Source organism: Arvicanthis niloticus, chromosome 11, assembly GCF_011762505.2.
Source record: "Arvicanthis niloticus isolate mArvNil1 chromosome 11, mArvNil1.pat.X, whole genome shotgun sequence".
Lineage (NCBI taxonomy): Eukaryota > Metazoa > Chordata > Mammalia > Rodentia > Muridae > Arvicanthis > Arvicanthis niloticus.
In genome coordinates, this window is record NC_047668.1 from 41814007 (window position 1) to 41834147 (window position 20141).

At 46.2% G+C, this 20141-nt stretch overlaps 1 protein-coding gene across 2 annotated transcripts in view; it reads right to left on the minus strand.

Annotated features, from left to right (window-relative positions):
* Positions 1–20141, minus strand: part of Asap2 (ArfGAP with SH3 domain, ankyrin repeat and PH domain 2) — a 154678-nt gene that overhangs the window by 78215 nt on the left and 56322 nt on the right. For both annotated transcript variants that reach the window (XM_034514475.2, XM_034514478.2), the window contains exons 2-3: positions 19063–19135; positions 1983–2128 (exon numbers count right to left, since the gene is read on the minus strand). In XM_034514475.2, the coding sequence (XP_034370366.1) occupies positions 1983–2128; positions 19063–19135 (219 nt within the window). The remainder of the gene's footprint in view (positions 1–1982; positions 2129–19062; positions 19136–20141) is intronic.

The window sequence follows — 20141 nt, forward strand, 5'->3', positions numbered from 1 at the left end:
CCACTGACCAGCTGCCCCCCAGAGTTTTAATTTTATACTTTCATATACTAATGGTCTCTCACACCCCCAACTCCTCCAATAACCAGCAATGCCCACCTTCCCCATACATGTGCAGTTCTCGGGTTTCTTTGGGGTTACAGTAGACACACAGTTGCTGTAACGCTCTCCTCTGCCTTCGGATCACTCTCTCTACCCCTGCTCTGTCTCTCATTCTTAAGAACATGTATTGGTACTTACAAGTGAACCATTAAGAAGCTGACTGACCACTCTGCACTGAGGGGCTCAGAGTTCAGGGAGCACAGTGACTTTTCCTTAGGGAACCCCACCATGTCAACATCTGGAGAGCTTTAACCTGGGTCATGCAAAGACCCTTTCCCTTGTTTTTGAACTACCCACTATGCATGAACGTCTGCCACAATCCTGGAAGAAGTAGGCTCCAAGAAGCAGTATGTGGCCTGCCACTGTTTGGGACAGAGAAAAAGAGTAACTGGAATTTATCAGAATGCCAAGAGGTTTCAAATTCATTCAAGTTAAAACAAACCAGCAAACAAATAAAAACTAAAAATAATGACAGCTTTTTGTTTGTATGGAAGTATTTTCAAATAAAGATGAGAAGAAGAAGAGCCTTAAATGATCCTGCTCTCTGCCCTTCCTGTAATAAACTAATATGCGACACTCCCTGCTCCCCGCCCACTGACACAGGCCCACAGACCAGCCACCACCACCTCTGAGATGAGCAATTTTTTCACTTGTCATGAGCTGAGAGGAGAAATGAAAACACTTCGCTGCCCGTGACCTCTACAGAGAGCATGACTGAGTCCTGACCTGGCCTTCTGCAGCCTTTAGGAGAAACAGGGAGAGAAACAGGAAGGAAATGCTGGGGAACTCTCCAGGGCCCATTCCACTTGGGGAAACAACCACCCATCAGGGCAGGATCACAAACAGCCCTCTCGCCTGCTTCTTCAGAATCCTGCTCCCACAGCAGGGAAAGGCACCGAACTGCCAAGCACAAAAAAATATCTGACCCCCACACACCCTGTCCCCCCAACCCTCAGCCCCCACTCCCCGGGCTACCAAGTATTCCACTCTGTTTCTACCTGCTCACAAACCTTTTCTTTCAGTCCTGAAGACCTTTAAATATCCATGGTGACATCTGTGTATAGGTTTTTTGTTTTGGGGTTTTTTTTTTGTTTTTTGTTTTTTGTTTTTTTTGAGTATAGGTTAACTTGCTTCATAAGTCTGAATTATATTCATTAGATATTATCAATCTGGATGCCTGCTATCATGTGGTGGTTTGAGTGAAAACGGACCCCACAGATTCATATTTAAATGCTTGGTCCCAATTGATGGAACTGTTTGGGAAGGATTAGGACGTGTGGCCTTGTTGGAGGAGGTGTGTCACTGGGACTAGGCTTTGACGTTTCAAAAGCATACACCATTCCCAATTAGCACTAGAGTTCTCTCCCTCTCTCCCTCTCTCTCTCCCTCCCCTCTCCCACCCCTCTATTGCACCGGCACCATGCCTGTCTGCCTGTTCTGCTTCTCACCATGATGGTCATGAATTCTAACCCTCTGTGACTGTAAGTTAGCCTGCAATAAACTCTTTCTTCTATGAGTTGCTTTGGTCATGGAGTTGCTTCACAGCAACAGAAAAGTGTTAAACATCACAGCAACAAACTAAAGTTTTAAAACTACTAGAAACTAAAGTCAGGGGCCTTTAAGAAGATAAATGAATTCACCCATTCTATCCTGGACCTGAGAGTTTAAAATGCCAAGTTAAATTTAAGTTGTATTAAGGGGAAAAACTGCAACTGTAAACTTTGTTCCAAATTTACCCACTCTGAGCATATATATAGTGCAATTATTTTAGGTTCCACAGGAGCCAGAGAACAAGCCATCCTGACCAGCTGATGGGCTGTCTTCCCAGCAGGGACATGGCAGGCATTGCACACAGCGTAGCTGCACACACAGTGGGCACTGACCAGGTTTTTGAAGAGTGCTGTCAACTCCTTGGTGAACACAGAGAACTTCAGAAATGCGCTTCCTAAGTCTGGGTCATCTCTGCATACACAGTTGCCACCGAACTTCTCCAGAGCCTGCGTGTACTGTTCCTCGTTCTCCACGTGTGCTGCAAGAGCAAGCGGAGGGGCTGTTAATGTACACCTACCAAGCAGTCGGGTCCTGGACCACTAGGTCCTTCTCTGTTACAAGTAAGACTAAACATGTTACCCAGAATTAAACTTAAAGAACATTCTCAGAACAGATACTGAGAAAACGTCAGGTTGCAGGAACAGAAATACAATTACTATTCCAAAAAAAAAAAATGAAGCCATTGTGCCTAAAGAAGCAGCTAGTGACATGAAAACGTCCTATCAGGTTCCCTGCAGGACAACAGAGACTCAGAGATATCCCAGTACCCCAGAGTTTCCCAGACTCCTCCTCAGCCTGGCCACCACACTAGCTAGCCATTGGTCCAAGAGAAGGTCCCAGAGCCATCCTAGAAATGTAGCCGAAGATGCCAGCTCTTCTTCCACTAAAGCACAGGACATCCAGTCAGAGATCCACACCACTGGCACCTCCTCACATGGGGACTGTGGTGCTCTCTGAAGCCTTGGCTGGGCAACTAGAGCCAGCTTGGTCCTCGTCGTCTCTGCTCTGGATCCTCTGCCCAGACCCTCCCACCCTAGCTCCCACTCACTCAATCCACTTACCCGTTCTTCTCAAAACTCTAAAGACTTGTCCTGATCCCTGGGTGCCTGGGTTTACACCTCCCTTCTCCTTCCATTTACATGACACACTGAAACTGTCAAGTAAGTCTGTTCTCATCCATTGGAAGTACTTAGGTGAGGGACCAGGCTATCCTTGTTCATGACCTTATGTTCATGTCGTGAACATAAGGTCACAGAAAGAGCAAACTCCGTCATTCATCTTACCATCAGACTCAAGATAAACACCAAAGAGGAAGAAACCTAGCCTTAGGGTCTCTTAGCTCAGCGGCTCCACGCGTCCAGAACATCAAGATTATACACAGAAGGAAACGTGGCTTGCCTAGCATGCTCCAAGTCCTGGGTCAGATCCCCCGCAACACACGAACCAAGCACTGTGGCACATGCCTGTAATCCTATTACTTGGGAGGTATGGGCATCACACTCAGTTCAAGGTCATCCTTGGTTACATAGCAAGTCTGTACTACACAAGGACATATCCAAACAAATAAGAAGTATAAATAAAGCCATACACAGGTGTTTAACAACTAATCAGAGTCCCCACTCGGATCTCTGATTCAAAGTGAGGGTAAGGAATACAGTAATTCCAGTAAGTTAACATGATGGAATCAAATTCCCTCTCTGCTAGGACAGGCATTTCAAATGAAGCCAGCCAGTCTATAATAGGACTACCACTCCCATGGGTCTTGCTTCCTAGACCTTTGTCTCAATTAGAAACTAAACACAACCAGTTTGCAGACGAGGCAGGGCAGGCAAGTGCACAGCATAATTTGTGTAGACCTTGCCAGGCAGAGATGGTCCACACGCTCTGGCTGTCTTATCAGGGAATGATCCTGAAGGCTCCTCTGCAGTTGCCTTCCTCAGGACCACAGCACTACTGCTCATTAGTGCCAATGCCTGGTGACAACGAGACTAAGGCCTTTTAAGGGCAGTCCTAAACCCTGTGCCAATCCTATGATCTCTGAATGGCCTGCCAGGGAGGCGCCGCGTCCTTGACCTCAATTGGCACCTGGTATTTGTGGGGATGCTAATGTTGATTTAGCAAACACTGAGAAAATTAAATTTCGATGCCTCAGTCTTTTTATTTTGAGAAGCATTCCAGGGCTGGGATGTCCTCGTGGTGGTGCTTAGTTAGCACAGACAAAGCCCTGAGGATCATTTCTCAGCACTGGGGTGGGGAGGTTCCGGAAAGAGGCTCAGGAATTCTAGATGAATACACATGCACTCACACAATGCATACATGCATGCATGCATGCGCATGTTGGTATCATAAGAGAAGCCCTTGGGAGATCTGGGCTCCATTTCTATGGCTGCCAGGGGGCATTTGTGCGACTGGTAGGTAAGGGTAGCCCTCACTAAACCTACTCTATCAGGTTTTGTGAATGACAGAGATTTGCTGGCCTCTGGTGTCAGAATATAATAAAAGTCAATGCAAGGGAAGGACACACCATGCACACAACCAACACTACAAACAGTAGTAACTGTGATACCAGACGTCTATATGGAGTTCCAGGCAACAAAACCACAGAGTGGTACAGCTGGGCTTCAGCCCTGAATGTGTCTGACTCCCCAGCCTGCTCCTCCCTTCTCTGACACACTGGCCTTTCATATCTAAAAATAGCTTACCTTAGGCCAGCAAGACAGCTCAGCGGGAAAGAGTACCTTCTATGCAAACCTGACAGACACAGTTCAATTCCCAGATCCCTCATAAAGGTGAGAAGATAAAAGGGATTCCACAAAGCCATCCTCTGATCTATATATGTGTGCTGTGGCATCCATGTACTCACATACAACAGTAAATAACACTTTAAAACTCAAAACTAGTTTACCTTGTTAAAACTGAAAGTACTCAATTTTTAGATTCTTAAATTCCATTTCACAGTTAGATCAGTAATCCCCATTTCTCTGTATAAGTCTAACACATGTGGTGAACTATGAAGAGCAGGCCTTCTGCACCAGATACTATTAAAAAAAACAAGCAAACAAACAAAAAAACCATTTCCAAGTTAAAACATAGGCAAGGCCCAATGAGGTTCTAGCCCACAGCTGATGGTCACAGCCTATAGCTGGTGTTGGTGATGTGCAGTGTGTGTGTGTGTGTATGTTTATATTTATGTGTGTAAGAAAACTTTCTTCAAGGTTCAAACGAGTCAAAGCATCTCACTCCAGGCTGTGTGCTCTGCATCTTTGTCTTCCTAGGATGCCCAGAACGGTGCCCACTGTGAGAACAGCCAACTTGCCTAGAAGCATGGTAACCCATTGTTCCAGATCATCCCCAAGTTGGAAAATTTCCTACCAAGATCTGAGAGCAATCTGAGAGCCTTTATCATTCTTCTGCCAAAAAAACAAACCTTAAAATAGGAACCTAAAATAAATAGCCTGGGAATAAAGTTTCTGGAAAGATCCCAAAATGAATCTATCAGCTTTTATTTACAGAACCAAAAGCTGTTTTACAGGACACTCGCTCTCTCTCACCTCCCCCTGTTTCAAATACATCTTCTGATCCAGTTTGTGGGATCCCAAGCCAAGAATATCTCCTCTGGGAGACTGGGGGAGATAGGAATCTGAGCTGCAGGACCCACCCCAGGATGAGACCCCATTTCTTTGGAGTTTTCTCTCCATATGTTCCTGTCTCCCGCACCTCAGATCACAAAATCCAATCTATTCAAGAGATGAGTGAACTAGGGTGCACTCACCCAAGAACCTATCCTTTAAGCAGCGGCAGACATGGAGGTTAGAGCCAAGGGTTAGGTTTTTATCTCATGCTTTTCGGCTTACCTGGACTTTGTCATTTTTAAATGTGTATATCAAGGAGAAGACCCAAAGAATGTGAATTAACAAAAAATATTGGATCTAAAAAGGCAAAAGGCAGTTCCTTGCTGTTCTTTAATGAGATATACATAAAGTGGCACAGACACTAAGGGGGCAAACCACCAGCACAGAGCAAGGAAAGATGGCAGGGAGCTCATCAAAGCCAATTAACCTCCAACAGCCAACACAGTCTTAACTCCCTCCGTCTCCAACTCAGATATTCCATTCATTACTTGCAGCCCAGCAGCAGGAGCATGGCAGTGCATCAGAGTGACACCTAGAACAAGTATGTTCACAGGAGCAGGTATAAATGCCTAGGGAGAGAGTCATCAGTGTCCTCACTGATCACTGCTCCATGCCACACACCAAGGAAACATCTGGACAACCGTTCCAAGGGTGGACATGAATCACCAAGGGGAAACAAGAGGGTGTGAAGCTCTGTGAGCCCTGGAGAGTCCTGGGCATTTGATGGCTATTCACATCTCTTTCAAAGTTCTGCCCTGCATCCAGCTCTCAATTCTGAAACTAAAACCGGCCAGGACATGCCTCCTGTCCATCCATATCCACTACCCTGTCCTGTTCTAAGGGTGATGAGAGAGGACCTACCCTAGTGCTCTCTTTACAAACAGCAAGGCAGGCACTGGGAAGACAACAACTACATCAAGTTACATGGTAAGTCTGTGGAGCCGGAGCAAAGCTCTGGCTTCCTGACTCTCAGCCCAGTGTTCTTCCTCCTCACCAGGAACTGCTGCTGCATTTGCCTTACTCACAACCCTTCCTTCTGCTCTAGGCTAAAACGAAGGCCACACCCTTCCAGTCAAGCCAACAGCTCAAAATGCCATCATTGATGAGGAAGAGAACCAGGTGGGCAGTTCCTGCACCAGCCTGGCCCCAACTTCTGCATCACCCCTAGGGCTGCTGCAAGCCCCTGCTCCACACCAGACCATGGCCACGTGAATTCTGGCTGAGAAGCATCCATCTCTGTGGCACATTTGAGCCACCTAGACAGCTAGTGAAGGAAACAGTCAAGGAGACATTCATTCTTCAGCAGCGCTGTGAGACACTCCCCAGATGACATGATTAATATTCAATCAAATGTGCACCACATGTTCACATAAAGCTACTCCAAAGGTGATCACAGCCGGGGCCCTACAGGTTGCCTGGTTTCAGATCGAACCTGAAACACACAATTTCTAAGGGAATAAGGTCAACTCTGGGATGATCTCACCTCCTCACGGGGTCATTTCCTGTCCCAGGGGAGAGTTGGTTTTAGAATTCATTTCTAGGGTCAGGCCCAGATAAAAAACTGAAAGTAACCTTCCAGTCAACAACTTGGTGGTCTATATATAATAAAGTCTTTAAAATGCTCGTGTCGTTTGAGAACCCGCTTCCGGGAATCTATCCAAAGCAACGGTTCTTAACCTGTGGGTCTTGACCATCAGAAAACACATATTTCCAATGGTCTTAGGAACTGCGACATCACTTAGTAATAAAATTACATTTATGAAATAGCAATGAAAACAAATGGTGGGAGGTTCCTAAGACCATCAGAAATGCGTGTTCTCTGAGGCTGAGAACTGCTGGTGTGAAGCCAAGGTTAGTAGAGCATTGCACACAAGATGATTTACAGACTGGAAGTAGGAAATGTACACGGTGCCAACAAGGCTGAGCTGGAAGAGGGTGAGTATGCCTGAAAAACAGCACTTGAGGTCAGCTTTTAAAGATTTGTTTTAATTGTGTGTGTGCGTGCATGTGTGTGCATGTGTGCTCACACAGAGGCAAGAAGAGGGTGTTGGATTCCCTGCAGCAGGTATTTGCTGCTGGCCTCGTTGTGAGTACTAGAAACCAACTCAAGTCCTCTGCAAGAACAGAATGCATTCTTAACCATTGCAGTCATTTCTCTAACAGAAAGGTCGGCTCGTCAAATCATCTCATGGAATGGAGGCTAGGAGACCCAACTTGAAACAGGCAGAATATAAAATTAGACATTCAGTCTCGATTTCATAAAATATAAGATATAGGACGGAGGCTGAAGGAAAATGTATCAAAATGCATGATGGTTAAAAATAGCAAGTTCTCAACAAACTGTTGCCTTTACACACCAAGCAGCAGACCCCACACTTTCTGGAATATTCCTTCATGCTGTCTTAAAGGTAAAGAAATGAACCAACGGTGGTGCCAGCCCAGGGTGGCTCACGGTAAGCACCCATCAAGCCCCTTCTGTTCCTGCACACCAGGAAAGCTGTTTCCACTCACAACGGGATTTTCTAAGTCTAATTAGGCATCCTCATAGTAAAAAAACAGCATAAGAAGCCACCATTGGCTGCAATAGCGCCATCATTTTAGCCCTCCATGCCAGTGCGACTGTAGCTGCCACTGGAGAGATGGCTCAGTGGTTACAAGAACAGGTTATTCTTCCAGAGGATCTGGGTTAATTCACACACTAGCACCCACACTGGAGGCTCACAAAGGTCCGTTAACTCTAGTTTTGGGCAATCTGTTGCTCTCTTCTGGTTTTAGTAAGCATTGTATACACATGGTGCACAGGCATACATTCAGGCAAACACCATAAACATAAAATAATTTTTAAAAATCGCTATAGTCTTTCCAGGTGCAGTGGCATGTGCCTTTAATTCCAGCAGTCAGGAGGCAGAGACAGGAGGCTCTCTTGTGAGTTCAAGGCCAGCCTGGTCTACATAGTGAGTTCCAGGTCAGCCAGGGCTACAGAAAGAAACCCTGTCTCAAAAAAAACAAACAGAAAGAGAAAAAAAAAAAAGATAGAGGAAGGGATGCATGGAAAGAGGGAAGGAGGGAGGGAGGGAAAAAAATGAAAAAAGATCACTGCAGTCTGTTATTCTCTCTCAAAACTTTCCCTGGAAGAGACAATATGAGCAAGCAGGTAGTGTGTCATCTTTGACAAGACTGGCTTCAGGGGGACACTTCTTCCCAACCCTACACTTTCTCAAACATCTGTAGCTCTTCCCACTTCAAGACTCCCATGAATGGCACTAGTCCAAACAGATGCCACCCTGGTACATACTAAGTCAGGCTGTGGGCAACACAGGTCAAAGCATGAGCTGACCACTGCCTATGATCTGGGTACTCTCTGATCCTGTCTTTTAGTGATCCTGTACTATCAGGGACAGCTCAGAGGCAATGTGAATAGTTTAACACAACCTCCAATTACTTCTTCCAAACTCTCACGGCTCACAGTGCATTGGAAGCCAAGGAGAGGATGCAGTCCGGATAGATCTGCATGTTCATGGCCATGTTGCTGGTTGTTGTGTCCCTTTAGAACACAAGCTCTGGATACTGAAAACATCAGCTCTCATGTGTGTTTTCATTCTGTATTTTCTAAGCACCTATCATCTAAGAGACTAAAACCCAGTCATGTGGGAAGCCTATGATACTAATGAATAAAGATTCCTCTAATAGGTCTTGGCCTCAAGGAGCAAGCCTCTATCAGATAGAAAGGCTCAACTAAGTCTATTGTGTGCAAATATAGAATGGCAATCAGAAAGTCATGGGCTTGGTACACGCAGACCCTGGGCAGAGGCAGCAGCTGATGGAGGGCCCCCTGAGACCAGATAATGAAATGCTTCCCCTAGGTAATAGAAAGAACTGGAAAGTAATTTAAAGGGCCATAAAATCTGTGTTAAGAAGATGGATGAGGGGTGGGGTGGGATGAAGGGCCTAGAGAGATGGCTCAGTGTGTTAAGAGCAATTGCCCTGCAGGCACAAGGACCTAGGTTCATACCCCCAGCACCTGTGTAAAAAGCCTTGGTCATACAAGCAATGCATCCCCACAACTGGGAGGCAGAGATGGGTAGATCCCAGACCCCAAGAACTCTCTGGCTAGCCAGCTTAGCCAAAAAGGGCAAGTGAGAGACTTTGTCTCAAGGCAGTAGAGAAAGACACCTGATACGCTGCTGACCAGCACACACACACACACACACACACACACACACACACACACACGAGGTGCATACCTATAACCCCAGCACTGGAGGGGTTCAAGCAGAAGGATCACTGTGAGTCGGAAGGCCAGCCTCACCTACATAGTGAATACCAGGCAAACCCGGGCTATAAAATGAGATCCACATCTCATTTTTTTTAAAAATGGAAGAAAAAAAAAAAAAACCCTGGAGGTGAGGTTGACTTAGATACAACACTACGAGTAAAGTTTGAATCTGCCGGTGAAAACTAAAACAACTCATGGTGACAGGGAACATAGAAGGCAGAAACAGCACTGGAAATGAGGGAAAACTCCAGCACTGGAGGATACAACGGCTTCTGGCAATTTCTTGAGACCCCAGGACAGGATGCAACTGAAGATGAGCTCAGGACTGCCTGACTCATCCAGGGACTCTCCCTAGTTGGAACTGCCTGTGTCCAACTCTGCTCTAAGCCCGGGTAAGGGTGCGGCAGACAGCTCTCTTCAGGCCCGTAATTCCCAGATGCCCCTCGAAAGGAAGTAACGTCAGGCAATTAGAAACAGGGCAGATTTTACATCCAACTGCATTCTTTGCCAGAGGAAGCCCTCATGTTGGCCAAACGGTGCAACCAGCCGCAGCACACAGTGTAGCATGTGTTCTCTACCCAAGCTGCTTTTAGCCTTTTTCCTTTTGATTTTATTTCATCAACCTGGGCATACAATTCCCATTACTTACAATGATGACTTGGTAAGATGACCTCCCATTCTAAACCCAGCCTCTAAGCCAAGAAACCCAGACAACTTCTAGGATTTGATGAGGAACAGTTATAGTCCCTGAAAGTCAGAGTCCATAGCCTCATTTGATGGCTGCCACTGCTGCTTAGAGTCAACCAAACAGGTAGGTAACGTTTCATCTTGCGGTAGCTCTGAGGAAACAGGCTTGGATTCTGCAAGGTGATCTGGCAGTACATTAAGGCAAACAGTGACGGTGTCCACCTGGGAGGCTGAGAGTTTGCATAGCAGATCTCTCTTCATCTTCCGGCTCTCAGAGGCAACAAGAAAGTTCACAAGATTATTCTACTGTCTCTCTAGATCAGTGGTTCTCAACCTTTCTAAAGCTGTGACCCCTTGATACAGTTCCTCATGCTGTAGTGACCCCCCCAACCATAAAATTCTTTTCACTGTTACCCCTATGAAAGGGTTGTTCGGCTCCCCAAGGGGCTCATGACCCACAGGTTAAGAACTACTTCATTAGAGACCTTTCATGTACAGAATCTGGGAATGCATATATTCCATTTAAGCTTGGACTGAAAAAGCCAAGGCCCAGATGAGTCCCAATGTCCCACAAATCAGAACTATACCCACAAGTCTGACTCAGGCCAATGCTTACAGGCTTGACGTTCCAGTGATTCACAGGCCAATCACAAGATTCCCTTTGCAAGTCACCTGTGTACATTCCAGTCATTTTACTTAAGCGCTGGAGAAAGTGAGTGAGCTGGCAGCCAGAGCCTGGACCTGGAAACACTGTCAGACTTCAACTCCTACCATCACCTCTTCTCCAACCTGCTGTTAGAATCTTCCAAGGAGCAGCTCACACAGTCACCTTCTCCAATGAGCCTGGGTCAAAACCTGCTCTTGGGGAGAGCATCTCATAGACAAGAACAAGCCATCAGGTGGTGGTGGTGTCCACACACCTTTAATCCAGCACTTAGGAGATATAGGCAGGTGGATATCTGAGTTTAAAGCTAGCCTCGTCTACTGAGTGAGTTCCAGGACAACCAGGCCTACAAAGAGAAACCCTGTCTCACAGGTGTCCTCTCCCCTCTAAAACAGCAAGTCCCAAGTCCTTCAGCATTCTTGTAAGATGAGCACCCTCTGGTTCTAAGACTCCAACGATCTTCACACTCCCCTCAGGTCACCTGAGAGTCACCTCTAGCATAAGTGGCATGTACAGCCTCATACTAAACTGGCGACCAGCCAAAACAACCTACAGATTGCTCAGCAGAACTGCCAGGCTCGGGAGGAGCTACATGGAGGATGTTTTCCTCTGATGTGCATCTTCACCATGCCCTAACTGTGTGCCAGCTACCCTGCCTGCCATAGGTCAGCACCTAACTCACAGGGTTGCTGTGGGGGTGACATTTATGTAAGCAGACTGCCTGGCCTACACAAATACACGAGCATCTGACTTTTGTGAACATTACTATTCTACCATCAAGCTTATGAAGGCCTTGATGGTGGTAGATGCTGTTTCATGATGTTACAAAGTGCTATTTCTTTTCTTTTCTTTCTTTTTTTTTTTAGAAGATATTTTTGTACAAATTTTACATGTATTCAGGAGCGGGACATAAGTCAACCCCTGTTTTTTGGTTTTTTTTTTTTAAGAAGATATTTTTGTACAAATTTTACATGGCTATTCCTTTTCAGTAACAGAATGTGTACCCTGGATTTCATAAGCATTCTTCCTGTTGTACCGTCCCATCATCCCAAGCGGCCGGTCCTGGTTTTGTCAGAGAGACACTGTTTATTTTTCAGCATGATAAGCAAGACAACAAAACAGTGAACATATTTCTGCAAGAATATCCTTCCTCGTAGAGATTTTGAGTTCAGAGATGTGCACTGCCTACAGATTTCCAAAAACTCTGTGTGCCCATTTTCAATGCCACGACCATGGAGCCGAGTCCCAGCTTTCCAGTATCCTTGCCCAGCTCTGAGGACAACTATGGTTTATTTTTCCATGTACAAGTTAGAAAACCATACCCATGTGGTGCCTTCTTAATGGGCACTAAAACTTCAATCCCAAGCTCGGATATGCTTCTCATTAATAAAAACAGGGCCAGTGAGGTGTCTCAGCAGGTTGAAATGCCTGTAACAGCCAAGTGGTGGAAAAAGAAAACTCCCATGAGTTGTCCTCTAACCTTCTGTTCATGTGGATAAGAGTACGCACACATACTTGCATGCACACACACACACACACACACCCCAGGTGGGGGTGGAGGGCTGTGAAGGCTCATTTTCGTCACTAGGTGGAAGACAGTAAAAGTTGCAGCTAAAATTAGCATTTCTTCCTCTGTATTTTTCTATTTGGGGATGTGATGATTTCCCCCAGGGCCTACAGATTCCAGGTGAGGAGGACTCCGGCTCTCCCTAAGAGCACTTCATCCACTGCAGTGGGCCTAGAAGTGAAAATGAACGTCTCAAATTGCTTCCTCCTTGATGGAGATGAATTTTCCCACCCGTTGATGTGTCAAACGCAGATGAAAATGTTAGCTTCAACTTCCTAGCTTGGAGGAAAACACCTTTATACTGAGACAGAGCTTATGAATTTTAAGAAGTAAGAGTTTTAAAATAAATATGAAATAGGATTTGGGGTTTGTTTGGTTGGTTGGTTTGGTTTGTTTTTTTAAGAGTTCGGGTAGCAGCCACCAAGTGGGAGAAAATTACAGAAACAATTTCTTAACAATCAACATAAAAACCTGTTCATAAGACATTCCACAAAAGGCATCCCCAACAGAGAGCATAATCCCTTGCTATCACATACAAAAACCAATGCTTATGAGATACTGGGGGGTGGGGGTGCACATACTGATACCTTTATGGCCCAGGACAACTTCAAGGGTGGACTTCTCAGGACCAGCCCTACCCATGGGGCACTGTTTAATTAGCAAACACTGAAGCTATAAACAGACCAGTTAAACCAGGACTCTACAGGTGGAGTCCAGCCTGCGGTTTTAACCAGATCTCCCTGGAGCAGTGGTTCTCAACCTTCTGCGACATTTTAATACAGTTCCCCAAGTTGTGGTGACTCTAACCATAAAATTGTTTACATGTCTACTCCATAACTGTAATTTTGCTACTGTTATGGGTTGGAATGCAAATACTTTTGGAAACCCAGGTTTGTCTAAAGGGTTTTGGCCCACAGACTGAGAAGTGCTGCCCTAGGACCTTCAGAAGTATTGCTTTTAAGGCAAGATTGGTAAATTAAAACAAACAAACAAAGTTTTGTGGGCTAAGAAGCAATACTCAAGTGTTTGTGTACATATAGATAAAAGAATAAAGACCATCATTAGCTCACCAGCTTATAACACAGGTGGCAGGATGTGGTTTGCCGACCCCTACACCAAAACATTCCAGGCCTGTTCCTTCCACAGAAACCCTCACAGAGCAAACCTCACAGATGGTGTCTGCTGCAATGGACACTGCTTGGATCTACAATCATCAACCGGTCCCTTTCTTCTGCACTAGAAGGAGGTTCTTAGGATGGTGCAATGGAAACACAATGCAGTGGGGGATTTATTGGGCACCTATATGCAGCTGTTAACAGTGCCTGAATATTAGGGACCCATTAATGTGGGGCTCGCCAGAAGAGTCTAAAGTGAATCAACCTCAAAACTGCTCGGAGGCTCGATGTGGGAGGGAGAATGTCCCATCCCTCACACCGTAACCCCTAGAACCCGTGAATACAGCGTGCTGCCTGACAGGGAGAGATAAGAGTGAATGAGTTAAACTTGCTAACCAGTTTGAGACGTGATGGTTCTAGATGACGGGATAGTCAGAAGGTAAAGGCACTTGCTGCCAAACCTGACAACCTGAATTCCATTGCTCGGCCCACATGGCGGGAAGAGAGAACCGAACTGTGAAAGTTACTCTATGTGCACACAGCCCCCACCCCACCACACACAAAATAATAATTAACACATGTAATTTTTAAACTGTAAGGTACTTAAATGTGAAGGAGGAAGGCAGGAGATTCAGTGTCTGTAGTGGGACTGGACACTGTATCCCCAAGTTTAATACTGAAGTCCAAACCTTCGATGTGTTAATCTCAAGAGATGGAGTCACTAGGAAATCGTTAGCTTTAGATGAATTCAGAAGACAAGACCCTCATGGGATTGATGTCCTTATGAGCAGAGACCCCAGAGGACTTGCTTCCTGTATGCCAAGAAAATAACTGTTAGCCATGTGTGGTGGAACATAGGAGGCAGATGCGTCTCTGTGAATTCTTAGCCAGTCTGGTCTATATAGCATGTTCCAGGCCAGGTAGGACTACAGGGCTATGGTCTCGAAACAAGCAAACTGTCTATAAACGAAGAGGGCCACCTGAGCACCTGACTACCTTGGTAGCCTAATGGGGACTTCCTGTTTCTAGAACTGCAATAAACTCCGGCATGGATAAATAGCATTACGTTGTGACAACCAACGGTACAGACTCTCAGACATGACCTGTGAGAAGACTCCAGTGGCCATTTGTTGGCTCTGTAGATACAAGGGGCGAGAGTCAAGGAGTACAGCTGGCTTCTGGAAGAAATGGGGAAGGGACCTTGAAGATGCTTTGATGTTAGCACAGTAAGACTCACGCTCCACTTCCCACCTGCAAACCTGAATGAAGAACGTGTGCTCCCTGAAGTCGCTGGGCAGACAGAAACATGCTACAGAAGCAGAGGAAACCGGAGTCAGGAAAGGCTTACCCTGCCTCAAGTCTCAGCCTGAAACACAGTAGGGGTGGGAAGGTCACACCCAGGTGACGGAGCCAGGGAGTGTGGAGAAAGACACAGACAGTCTCCACATGCTCTAAAAGCAATGGACGGAGCCAAGTTGCTGTAGACAAACTGGGGCCAGGCAAGAGGTCATATGGGGCCAGTCCATGACAAATTAGGACAGACTTAGAAGGGTAAGACCAGGAAAGACATAGCACAGGCCAGGCATAAATACTCAACTGTTCTCACTATTGTTTCAAACATAAGCAAAAGGACCACTCTTTCTGGACAAGTAGCCATCCTGGGACACCAAACACTAAAACCTATCACTGGGAACTCCTCTTTGGGAACAGTCAGCCTTTGGAGCAGAAGCTGTCCAGGCTCTAATGTAACTAGCCAACCGTAGTGGTCAGCAGATGAATCCCTCACTCAATGTTCTGATTTATTTCTGACTGGTTCTGAAACAACTCAAACTACCCTGAGAAAATATATTCTTTTTTTTTTTTTTTGGGTTTTTTTTTTTTTTTTTTTTTTTTTTGGTTTTTTTGAGACAGGGCTTCTCTGTGTAGCCCTGGCTGTCCTGGAACTCACTCTATAGACCAGGCTAGCCTCGAACTCAGAAATCCGCCTGCCTCTCCCTCCCAAGTGCTGGGATTAAAGTCGTGCGCCACCACCGCCCGGCTAACAAATATATTCTGAAGAATGAGTCACAACACAGTAGTTACAAAGGAAGACTATAAATTGTTGCTGTGATCGACGTCAACAACATTGGAGGAAAGAAATCACGGTCTCCTCAGGTGACTTTCCAGGGAGATGACACTTAATTCTCAAACAAGGACTCCAAGATAGTACTCCAAACTTAAAAAAAAAAAAAAAAAAAATCAGACTCACAGCCTTATGACAATTCAAACTTGGTATAACGGAATTGATGAATACAAGATAATAAAAAAAGAAAGATTCCCCCTTCCAAGGTCAGGTGCAAAGCCAGCTTGCTGAACATATGGTACCTTGGGAACAACACAGACCTAGACACAGTCCCCACGAACTGTGAAGCCCTATCAGTTAAGAGCTTTCGACAGTAAGCAAAGCTCCTTCCTGGGGTCTCAAGTGATCAGAGTGTGCATGGAGGGAAGTCAAAACATGGCAAGATCAGGAAATGGTGAGGCATCCAAAGATGTGCATGTGGGCATGGGGAGTGGACCCCTGATGAGTGGCCTGAGCCCAGGGGATATATGGGAGGCTGGGCCTCACCTGGTTCCTGCAGAGTTCACTCACTACAGCTGTGGCAGCTGTGGCTTCAGGACCACTTGAACATGGAAGAGATCAAGGCAGCAATGTCCCCTAACAACCCATATTTGCACATTGAAATTGCTGGGTGGTTCTGGTAGAATTCTGTCTGCTGGTGCTCCGCCCCCATTGCTGCTGCTCCTACAGGCCTCCCTCATCTTCCCCATGTTCTGAATGGAGCTCATGTCCACTAACTTCTGTGTGAATAAGAGGAATTCTGCTGGACTTTAAGCAGACATAGCAGTGCCTCTGGTCTTCTAAAATGCTTCCAGGAAGACAGGTAATGGGATGAGGTTTATGGTTCACGCACAGCAATGTGGGTCAGAAAGGCAAATAAGAGACACGTAAGCACATGAACACACGCATCAGCCCGCACACGAGCCACAGACTCCTGTTTCTTTCTCTTTAAAAAGATAACCTCCTTTTTATCTCTGATAAAGTCTTTTCCACATGTGGTGACAAAATCACTTCTCATCAATCTGACCAAAATACAGTCTCCCTTTTATACAATGCGTTAATAGTCTCCAAATTATAAACTCAAAAGAGCCAAGTGAATCCAATTTTTAAAAATTAAAATAAATTCTCCTGAGATGCTTTGTGAAATCTGGGATTTGTCAACAGTTGAGTCCCTTAGTGAGTTCTTGGCCTCCTGAGAAGCAACAAGATGCTAAACAGACTGAAGGCAGCTGGGCAGTGGCTTTGTGACTGCCTGGAAAAGAGCACCCTGGGGACAGCTCTGATCTGCAGGCCCCTCCTGTTGTCTACCTAGAGTAGTCTGTTGTCCAGGTTATCACAATGCACAGAAAGCTGAGGGTCCACAGTGAGTGTTCAAAGGATATTATTGTTCCCTTGCCTTCTGCAGGACAAGGCCCGAGGCAGAGAACCACCTTCCAGCCCTCCACACATGTGTAAGAGTCAGCTTGTCCTTTGCTCCTGCTGGGTCTGACTGGGACCAGGGTGAAGTGTGGGCTCTTTGCAGTGCTGACCTCCTGTCACTCACACATGTCTTATCTCTATGTTTCTGTTAGCAACATTTGGAGGGCCTCACTATGGAGGTCTTGTACAACTTCTGTAAATCTGTTCCTAGGTCCTCAAGAGAACTGTGGAGGTTACCCTGGTTACAGCCTCAACTAGTTGTGAAGTCAACATCAACCAAGAAATGCACTTCTGAGCAAGTCAGGAATAATGCTCCTAGAGAAACAGAGGGAGGACTCCCAAAGAGTGGGCAGTACCTTCCAGCAGGGGCCTGGACATAAGATCTGAGGGAAAGCTGACTGGTGTTAGCCTGGCTACCTTGCCATCTGTGAGAACACCTACTCTGTGCCTTCTAACACCAGAACCCAGTTTCTTGGGCCTCCTACCTCAGACTGACAACCAATAACTCTCCTGGGATTCTCTAGGCTTTCAGCTCCAGACAGGGGCTACTCATGCATCCAGGCTGGTGGACTGATCCATCAGCTGGTCCGAAACCTCTCTGGTGTGCTGACAGCCATTGTTGGACTACCCAGACCATATCATGTGATTCAATCTAACAAATCTCCTATGTCATATATGTTCATTCTATCTGGACCCGAGTTCCATGGAACCTACTTGTCCTGGTTCTGCCTTAGCCTTCAGGCAGACAGTTCAACAGGTAGATCCTGGAACAAACCGCTAGCCAGCCTGTGGGAGAGCAGCCCTAATAAATGTAAGAGTCTGGGTGCCTATATATGGGTTTATAGGGACGTTCAGGACCCCAGGTGTCTGTACTGTGACTCCCTTACCTTGAGGTATCTTCTTTTAGTTGGAGTAGATATTGGGCAGGAGGATAAGATGATGTCAGAGGGTATAGAACAGCCTAGAAGTTCTTATCCTCCCTAGTCCTTCTCAGTGTGAGTGTGACTTTGGGAGCTACCCTCGGCTCATGCTCAACACTAATGGCACAAGCCTCAGCGTCGGGGCATCTGGAAGGCCGTCACCACCAAGGGTATTTACACTGAGCGGCGTCCACTTGCTCCACATCTCTCAGCCTCTCTTAAACACCTACCACCATCACTATTTCTGTTTTCTGAAGACACCTTCCTTCTGAATGAGGCCACACAGACATCTGGTGACTTTTCAGAAATATTTTCCATCATTAATAGTATTTTCGTGAGGCAGCCTTCCTACCATCTGCACAGCCTGCTGACTTTAAGCCCAAAGTTCCAGGGACTCTTGTTTTGTTTTGAGACAGGGTCTCATGCAGTTCGGGCTAGCCTCTAACTTACTATGTAGCTGAGGATAACCTTGAACTTTTGGTCCTTCTGCGTCCACTTCCTGTGCTAGAATCACACACATGTGCCACAGGTGCTGGGAACCAAACCCAGGCTTCACCTCATGTGCTCAGCAAATTCTCGAGCAACCGAGCTCTCCTGGGTTCTGAAGTGATTTTTTTTTCCTTCAGTGCATTTATAAATCAATCAAATATTACTGGGTAAGTAGTGGCTGCATATTATGCTTGCATATTTACTCATTTTCTTTCCAAACTAGGAAATGATAGGAGAGGTGAGAAGTACGGAGAGAAGTCTGCTGGGACTCATAGCACAGACTGAACAGAAACAGGAAGCACTTCTGCTATCCAGTCTGATGGAGTGGGCTCATCCAGTCTGATGGAGTGTCATGCAAGGGCAGACAGAGGCAGGGAACTATTCCTAAACCAGACTACTGGGAAATAAAGCCTATTTCTGGAGTAGGCGGCCGGTGTCTCTGGTCTGTATGCTCACTGCAGTAGGCTCAACACTCACTGACAAATGGTGATTAAAATTAGGACTTCACCCCTACCCAACCCCAGGGAACGGCGAGGACTCACCCAGCCCAGAGATATTGATTGCCTTCACAGATTTCTTCATTTTGTAGAGAACCATCCGGTCCACGTCCAAAGCCTAAAATAACAGAGAATATGTGAATTAATAACATGTTTGCATACAGACCGTAACTATGGGCAGCAGCACATGAAAGCCTTCTGGAGTTCCTACTGCAAGGCCCCAGGCTGCTACTATGGGCTGTCTTTGCATAGTGTGGAAATTTGTCTTCCAAAGCACACAGAGTAGCAATTCAATTGGTTTACAGAAAACCAGCTCAGGCACCTGAAGCATACAAGCTGCCTCTGCCCACATCACCTGCTGGAAACAGCATTCTACACTGAGGCAAGTGACTCTGGACAGATGGTTCTACCACAGCTGGGCTGTCCTTAAGTCTTGAAAGAAAGAACGGTCTCAAAGATACCAAGTGCCCCTCCCCACAAAGAGGGCCCTGCCCTGCCCTGCCCTGCCCTGCCCTGCCCTGCCCTGCCCTGCCCTGCCCTGCCCTGCCCTGCCCTGCCCTGCCCTGCCCTGCAGGCTCCAAAGAACAGGCAGCAGTCACAGAACCAGACCTGCCCCACATAAAAAAGCTCAGTGCTTTGCATTTGTAAGGCTATTAGCTGTGTTTAGGAAGCTTGTTCCTAATCCTCTCCAAGCCTCGGATTTCACTTCCAGAATTCAGCTGTAACAGCTTTGCAAGGCTGAATGCTTAAACAAACACTCACGTGGTTAATATTCAGCAAATATTTACAGAGCCACCTTCACAGAGCAGCAGTAAGTGGCACTTACAACAGCTGCACATAGTAGGTGTTCAACAACAGATACATCGACTCAGCTAAGCTTCCACCAAAGAAACAGCTTGAACACTCTCCCAAAACTCAGTTAAACAGCTCAGTAGATCAAAGGATGCCAAGGAGTTGTGACAGAAGACTGAGCACTCTGGGAACGGTGAGAGTGAGGCCAAGTGAACAGTCATGGCGGTGACTATTAACACTGAAGTGACCTGTCATCTAAAAATGCTGAATGGGCTTCCAGCATTGGCCTCTGTAAGTGCTCGGTCTGAGGTCACAATGGCTATTTTCTGTGG